Source organism: Epinephelus moara, chromosome 9 (genome assembly GCF_006386435.1).
Source record: "Epinephelus moara isolate mb chromosome 9, YSFRI_EMoa_1.0, whole genome shotgun sequence".
Lineage (NCBI taxonomy): Eukaryota > Metazoa > Chordata > Actinopteri > Perciformes > Serranidae > Epinephelus > Epinephelus moara.
In genome coordinates this window covers 35,693,342-35,701,956 of record NC_065514.1, presented here as the reverse complement: position 1 = coordinate 35,701,956, position 8,615 = coordinate 35,693,342, and the positions used below count along the sequence as shown (strand labels likewise).

The window sequence follows — 8,615 nt, the reverse complement described above, 5'->3', positions numbered from 1 at the left end:
AAATCCGTATTAACAAGAGGCAGAATAAAATAAAATAAATCCAATTAAACGACATATTTGCTGCCACAGAGTAATTCTGTGAACTGACAAGGAATGACCACTGTGTGTGTGTGTGTGTGTGTGTGTGTGTGTGTGTGTGTGTGTGTGTGTTTATGTGTGTGTTTCTGTAAGTTATTTCTAACTTACTCAGAACGCTGCTCTGTCACTTTCTGACCCGCCCCGCGGGTTGCTTGTCAACACACGCATCACTATTGGCAGGTGTATAAGTAAACAAACAAACAACAACCACAAAGATCATTATTCAGTCTCATGTTACATTTGTGGGAAGTTATTACAGTTTAGATTTTCACCTTCCCACATATGTAATAATTTCCTGCAAATGTAATAGTTATTACATTTGCGGAAAATTGTGTGTTACGTTTGTAGTAGGCAGCTGCTATTACGTTTGTGGGAAATTTATTACATTTGCCGGATTATTACATTCAAAGCTGCAGATTTGTATTACATTTGTGGTTTATTACGTTTGTGGGCTGTTATTACGTTTGTGGGTGTAACAGGGACCATTCATACCTATAATTTTGTGTCAATGTGGCCAGTAGCTGTTGAGATATCTTTTCCTGGACTTAAGTGTTGGATGGATAGATGGATAGATGTCTTGTTAGCAGGGCAAACACAAATGACAGAAATACCAAAAATACATATAATGTACACTTTAGTTTAATATGCTGTCTGTCTGGGTAGAAGTATGCAGTCTAGCTCACCTTCACAGTGAACAGCCACTGGTGGTAGGTCTTGTCACTGCCTGTGGGGGGTTACAACAACAAAAGGTCAACAACAAGTAAGGTAGTTGCTGGGTACTAGCTGAAAAGTTAAGAAATCTAGTCTGGAATCAGATGTAAAACCACCACAGTGTATAATCAATGTGTCACTGAGCCAGTGGTGTCCTGTCTGTTTACTTTGTGTCAAGGGGGTCAAACTGGCCAATCGGCCAGAACCGGCCTGCCAAAGGGTCCAATCAGGCCCACTGGTGCCCCTTTTCCACCAAAAGAGTTCTGGTTCTTGAACCAGTTCTGTTCAGGATTCTTGGAACCTTGTTGGCTTCAGAATGTACTTGTTCTTTCCTACACTAAAAGAAAGGGTCATGTTTGGAGGTGTGGTAATTTATAGGTGTTGGGACCCCAGCCACATGTTTTAAACAATAGAGAGGCCTTCAAAAAAGCAGTGAGTCTGAGAACAAAGGAAACGCGCCAGGCTTCCATCGGTCCGGTAACTGTCAAAAGTGTAAATCGCTTTTGGAATTCGAACTCTTGCTCCCTATTGGGCAATAGCGACCAGATCCAGGTGGAGTCAGGCGGAATCCCCTCTGACGTCACTGAGACTTTAATTGCCGCTGCGTGCTGACGCCTCTCGCAATCCCCGAATGACTAGTTGCTGGAAGGAAGTCAAAAGCTTTCCGTGCACAAGTTACTGCTCGGGAGCACTTCAAACGTTTGAATTCAACCGATCTAGGCCTCCCTTTTTCTTGACTCACTGGACGAGGAAAGACACCTTTGTCTTTTTGTTTTAACACTCCACGGAGAATCGGAGGAATGCCACACAACCTCGCCATTCCTCGACATCTGCAGAGTTTGGAGAAAACCCCTTTTTCTCCAGAAGAAGACGGAACCACTGAGGCCCCGCTTCCTCAACTGTGTCGACTCCGCCGATCCCCCTTCTGCCACGCCGAGGACAGCATCTTTCATCCCGCTGTAGGACGCTACAGCAGCCCCGCGCACTCATCCCAGAGCAACAGACGGGACACACGCTGTCACACTGAGCGACTCAAGTATGAGAGCTATAGTCTGGGCAGAGACTTTATATTTATTGTGTGATTTAACTGTGACTATTTTTGTCCTTTTGATAATCTGATCACTGATTTTCTTTCTCCCTCTCTCTCTCTCTCTTTAACTAACATACACACGCATAGCATGCACACACACAAACACCTTATACCTGTGGTAAAGTCACACATTGCCCTGTGAGCAACTCCTTAAGAGCGGTTCGCCATTACCACAGTCTCTACACATGTGTTGGCACAGCTATTTTGTTAGAGCATACAGTGTGTTTGATCCCGCTGGATGCCATCTTGTGCGTACTTTAAAGGAGCACATGAGGCTAGCGGTTTTATGACCCATTTTCTTGCTCTAGTTTCCCGCCTCAGTACTTGGTGACATGTTTCACGTCCACCGTTTCCTCTTAAATGTCCCGCCTTACTCTTATCAGCACCTGGCGTGACATGTTTCGCGTCCACCATTTTAGGTCTTTGGTAACCCTCAGGAGGTCACGTCCGCCATTTTCTCTCTTCCTACCAGGTGCTCTTTCTCTCTCTCCTACTGTCTGTTTCCAACAGTCATTCTGTTGGTCACTGCTACTAATCAAAAAAAGTCATTGTCTTCTTTTCGCCTTGTTATATTTATCTTTCAATATAAACTTTAAATTGATTTGCCCTCAATGACAGTTTTTAATTATTGTTATTTATCAAGGTATTGTCTTGAAGAGAGAAATTCTAGTATGGTGACAACACTATGATACTGCAAGGTAACAGACAGAGGCGGAAGACAATAAGAGACTTTCTTCTACAGCAGTCTGATAGACAGACTGATGTCTACTAATTAGATCAGTTCTGACAGCTCTGATATTACAATTACAATAGTCATGATGACTGGTCAGTTAGTGTCGATATTTATGTTCTATTATGTTTTTAGATCTATGGGATATCATAACAGAAGCTGGTGGTGATGCTGATGGTGACCGTTCATAAGAGTAAAAATCAACAGTTACTGTAAAGACTGCAAATAATATCAGTAACTTAATGTCACAGTGTGTCAGATTTAGGGGGATTTAGTGGCATCTAGCAGTGAAAACTGCAGATTGCAACCTGCTGAAACTTTCGGCTATAATTCCTTAAGCGTTTGTTGTTCAAGAGGTTTTTATCAGGAGCTGATTTATCCACAGAGGTCTTTTCCTCTCCAAAACAAATGGACCAGGTTTAAACCCATAAAAACACTGAATAAAGCAGTTTGTTACAAATCAGTGTTTTCCTGACACTGCTCATTGAAGGTGGTCTTTTAACTATGGCAGCAAACGCAAAAATGTGGATGCCTTGACGGCGCCACTGGCTATGCACATGTGAGTTGTTGACGGTGACAACGTGTGTGTAGGCTTCATCGAGTGTACCAAGTGCAGTACGATGCAGGTATATGACAGAAAAAAGGCGGGGACCTCGTCACTTAAGAGGAACATGACGAAGGCTTGCCGTGGAAAGAAAGACGGGAGTCAGCCTTCAATGTCCACATTCGTGTCCTTAAAAAAATGTCGGGTTTAAACCGGGCTCGGGCTCATAATTACAGTTAAAGGGACGGGCCAGGCCGGGCTCGGACAGAACATGCACATGCTCGGGTGGGGTCGGGCTGGATTTTTTGGGTCCGGTCTAAACTCTAATCTAGAGCCAGTGTTTGGTTTGTCCATTCTGGGCTACTGCAGAAACATGGCAGAGCAACATGGAGATCTCCATAAACTAAGATCCACTCCCTATATCGATATGAACAGCTCACTCTAAGGCAACAGTAACATGATTCTTATTTTCAGGTGATTATACACAATTTGTTCCCAACACTGACAAATATATTGAAGGCTGTGGGAATCACTGAGATGTTTGGCTTGTTCTTACTATAGCAACAGAAGTTAAGAGACAAAACAGGAAACTGAACAAATTGCCTTTACATAGTTCGTTAGTTTTTTTTTTTTTTTTGGAAGTTGAAGTTTGAAGTTTATTTCGTTCATGAATGTGTTCCAATAACAAAACCTTTTTTTTTAACATCTTCATATCCATATAGTTTACACAGCCATGACGAAAGGGAGGCAGAATGAAGAAAATCTTATATTTTCTGCCCCCTTTCATGCCAAACACAACACATTTATGTCTCCTCACTGTTTGCATGATCCTCCTTTAAATGGACTGTCACAAAGTATTACTGCCTTCCGTGCTTCCATGTCAATGGAGGTGTTTTACACAGTAACACATCACTACTGACTCACCTGCATATTCTCCCATGTTAATCTCCTCTTCAAAGATGTCACTGAAACCCTCTCCTGAGTTTAACAGGTCCAATCGGCCGTCAATGAACTGTAGGTAGAACCACAACAGGTATTAGGGTGTAAGAGGAGGTATGAAATAAAGGTGTGTGCATGTGTGTGTGTGTGTGTGTGTGTGTGTGTGTGTGTGTGTGTGTGTGTGTGTGTGTGTGTGTACCTGTTTGAAGAGCTGCAGCTGAATGGCATTCTGGAGGAACTGTCTCATGGCACTGGAACGATGGCTCACAAAGGTTTCCTCATTAAATGTTATTGGCTCTCCCTGAAAAAACAGGTAAACACACCAGCTGTCACAGTACTGTATGACTCTAACACATTCAGCTCTCTCTCCCCACAGACACACAGCTCCTCAGCTGCCTGATATGGCTCGTTTGAATTTCCTGCCTTTATTTGCGCGACTTTATTGGCTCACAATAACAAATTAGCTATGCACACAGTGCCCGCCTGCAGGCCACTGAGCTACACCCCCAAACAAACCTGCTCTGAGCAGAAGGAATGAAGAAGAAGTGGTTGGAATTTATTTTCCATACAATTCCTACACAATACAACCCAAACATCTTATTATGTTCCCTCTATTTTCCTGAGGACTGCTTCACAAACTGCCAACAGTTTACAGCTGGATTTTCACAGCGGTTACTCCTGAAAGACGGGGCAGTTCCCACTTTGTTGGGCAAATCTGGAGATTCGGGATCACAACCTTTAAGTATGCTTTATGAGTTGTGAATTTGTTGTGTAAAAACAAACTAGGAAGCTGCTACCGTGTGTTAGGGCTGTCAAAAAAATTTCGAAGTTCGAAATATATTCGAATATATATATTTTTTATAAGTTCGAACCTAAATTTGATAATGCGAATATCAGTAATGATTCATTAATACTATTAATGACGTCGTATATCACAGCGAATCCCGTTCGGGCAGAAATGGCTCGCGCACAAGCCGGGCCAGAGAGGGACGCAGACCCCCAAATTCCACCAGATGCGTGTTGGTTGCGTCTGTGCACGCAGCGGATAACTAGCGCAGCCGTTCTGCAACGGACCCGCATCCAGTGGAATCCGGCGAGAGACGGAGGGAGAGAGACGGAGGGAGAGGCACGGACGGAGGCGCCTGCTGCGCCAACAGCACCCACTGCGCTGTCCGCGATGTGTGACCTGTTCGGGGAGACATACAGGGAGAGTGGTGCACCTGCTGCCTCCCTGCCTACCCTTTTTGAAGAAGAGATGAAACGTTACCAGAATGAGACACCACTACGAGCCGACCAGGATCCACTCTGTTGTGGTGGAAAACTACAGGCGCACTGAAGTATCCAAACATTGCGGTCAGAATGGGTTTTTTCATCCGAGTGTCACGTTCATATTGCGCCAGCAATAACAATCTTATATTTGTATTTTTTTTTTAAATAATAAAAAAATAAATAATAATAAATTAATAAAAAAAATTAGCCTAATAATAAATTTGAATATTATTCGAACTCTACTAAATTCATTCGAAAATATTCGAACTCAATTTCATGGTGCTTTTGACAGCCCTACCATGTGTTGAAGTGTGCAGTAGATGGCTGTAGGAGTTAACATTAGGCTGTAAACCCAGTGCTTAGCTGTAGGCCTCGGCTAACTGGCTACCCAATGTTATTGTTTTCAAATGCTTTTGCTACTGGGCATACACTAAGTTACACTGCCAGCTGGGTGGTCTCAAGTAAGATGAATTTAATGGCTAAATTGTGGAGAATCTAAGAGAGCTAAAATGTGCAGCATGTCCATATTGACAAAAGTTTCAACATTTCTAAAGGGGATGCCTGATCTAAGCAGCTAACTGCTGCTAGCTCGAGCGATTAGCCAACAACACGACAGCAATCAGTCCTGGGGTTGGATTAAGACCTGCACTTATTTGTCCAAATACGTGAATGCACTCAGTTTGATTGTGTGTTTGATTGTTGTATGTTTGGTCTGCTGATTTTACAGGGGACAACACTGTTTAGCATTTTAGAAGTTGACTAGGAATGGGTACCGAAAGCCAGTACTATATTAGCCCTGGGGCTAAATTATCAAAGACCCTAGTATTGATAAGCTCTGACGGTATCGGTTCTTTTATCATTACTTTTACACATTTTGGTTTAATTCATTATCATTCTGCAGCCTCTCATCTGCGCTCTGTGCTGGGGCTGAACTCCTCCACACACACACACATTCACACACAAACACACTTACATGACACAGTAATCGGTGAACAGTCGAGCGGCCCCGGTGGAAACAAAGTGAAGATGAATCGAAAATTACTTGCGTTGGTGGCAGCTACACTCATAACTGTGAGTGCAATTAAACCTTAGCGAGTAAGAAGCCAATAATTTATCAATACATGTGTTCAGCAAGCATAAATATGTAAACATGTAGACAGCAATATTTTAATATAACGTAACGTAACATTAGTCTTACATAGTAACAGAAGTTTTACACTAATAAGCTCAAACGACAGCTGTCTATAGACATAGTTTGACACTTATCTTAAAATTGGGCAGATACTTTTACAGTACCTGGAAATAATTTAAAGTACTGAAATGCTGTTTCCTAAAAGCTTCAGGATATATATTTCTGTATCACATGATCACATGCTTTTGAATTTGTTATGTATATGTATATATATGTATGTATGTATATGTATATATATGTATGTATGTGTATATATATATATATATATATATATATATATACACACACACACACACATACACACATATACATATATACACACACACACACACACACACATATATATATATATATACATCTCAGAATCAGAAGCAGTTTATTTGTCATTTGCAGAAAAACTGCATTGGAAACGAGCTGCAAGAGCTCAGCGTAAAAGCTCTCGCAGCGGCGCCCTGCACCGGCGTCATCTATCTTACTATATAATGACGAAAACTCTGTGGGTGTGTCTGTTCCACATTTTTCTACTCACTGACGTGGTCAATCTATGTGAAACTGCACACAGGCATTGAGGACTGGCATAGGTAGAGGGTGACGAAGCTACTTTTTCAAAAAATTACACTATTATTGTTATATTCTTTTACAAAGTCAATGCATTCACTCCACGAGTTACTGCGCACGCACGTTGATATATGTATCCACCTCAAATGGACATCAGCTGTAGCCGAGCAGCGGAGTTACACTAAGCTCACGCGTTAATATACGCATCCATCTCAAACAGCAGCTGTAGCCGAGCAGCAGAGTTACACTGTGCAGGCGTGTTAATATATGCATCCACCTCAAACAGACATCATCTCAGCTGTAGCCGATAATTACATTTACACTGCTAAAACGTGCACATTGACGTCACATTGACAAGCTAACCAATTGCCATGTTGTGTAGGTGTATGTGTGTGTGGGAAGTTGCCCCATACCCCTCAACTTTGTGTGTCTGTGTGTTCGTGAGTGTAGCTAGGGGAGATTGTGTGTCTGTGTGTTCGTGAGTGTAGCTAGGGGAGACCGGGGTCAATTGTTATGCTAACAGAGACGCACAGGGACGAGCTCGCTCGACAGAAACACCAGAACAGCCAGCTACACTATAATGAAAGGGAAGCCTGAACCAACCTCAACCAACCTTTTCCCACTATTGGCAATGGTACTACTGTACTTTCAATAAAGCAATCGTACTATCAAATTCACAAAAACTCTGTCTGCTCTTCTTAATGGGTTCAGTTGACTATTTAATCTGCAATTTCCTATGACCTGTATCCCAAACACATATGTATGTATATATACATATATATATATATATATATANATATATACACATATATATACACACACATTTGCAGTTTTTGCAATTTTTGGTGGGGAAAAAAAAGTAGGCGGAAGTGGGCGGGGCCATGGACACGTGATGCAGCTACATTCAGGGAATCCATGGATATAAGGCTGGTGTTGTGTCATATAATTATCATTTGCTATTCATTTATTCAGTTGTTACATATTTAGCTTAAATAAATCTTCATTTATCGCCAAGTCGTTGTCTGTGTATATATCTTTTGGACAGGAGCTGAGATCACTGTATAGAGAATTCATAACCCAGATATTGAGATTAATTCATTATTGATAAGCGTTCTGACGAATTAATAAGTGACTTACGGAGTTATTAATTTGATTAGCCGCTTCCCTCATTAGGAGGGTGGTGCCCCAAAATTTTATTACGAGTGCAAATGTTCTCAAAGAGGTATTTCCCCTACAATATTGTGACGGATGGCTGCTGCAAGTGGTTCGATAAATATTGCGAACAAAGATGGAGAGAGTGGGCTACCTTGTCTAGTGCCCCTGTGCAAAGTGAAATGTTGTGATATTATTCTGTTAGTGGTGATAGTGGCCATTGGTGATGTATACAAAATCCTCACCCAGTGGATAAATGATTCACCGAACCCAAATTGTTTTAGTGTAGAAAATAAAAATTCCCAATTTACCCTATCAAATGCCTTTTCTGCGTCCAGTGATAATATGGCTG

The 8,615-nt window shown here is 41.8% G+C and overlaps 1 protein-coding gene across 5 annotated transcripts in view; it reads right to left on the bottom strand.

Moving 5' to 3' along the window:
- dennd1a (DENN/MADD domain containing 1A) overlaps positions 1-8,615 on the bottom strand; it is a 218,242-nt gene that overhangs the window by 48,577 nt on the left and 161,050 nt on the right. For all 5 annotated transcript variants that reach the window (XM_050052661.1, XM_050052664.1, XM_050052663.1 and 2 more), the window contains 3 exons: positions 4,292-4,393; positions 4,078-4,165; positions 762-802 (listed from right to left, as the gene is read on the bottom strand). In XM_050052661.1, the coding sequence (XP_049908618.1) occupies positions 762-802; positions 4,078-4,165; positions 4,292-4,393 (231 nt within the window). The remainder of the gene's footprint in view (positions 1-761; positions 803-4,077; positions 4,166-4,291; positions 4,394-8,615) is intronic.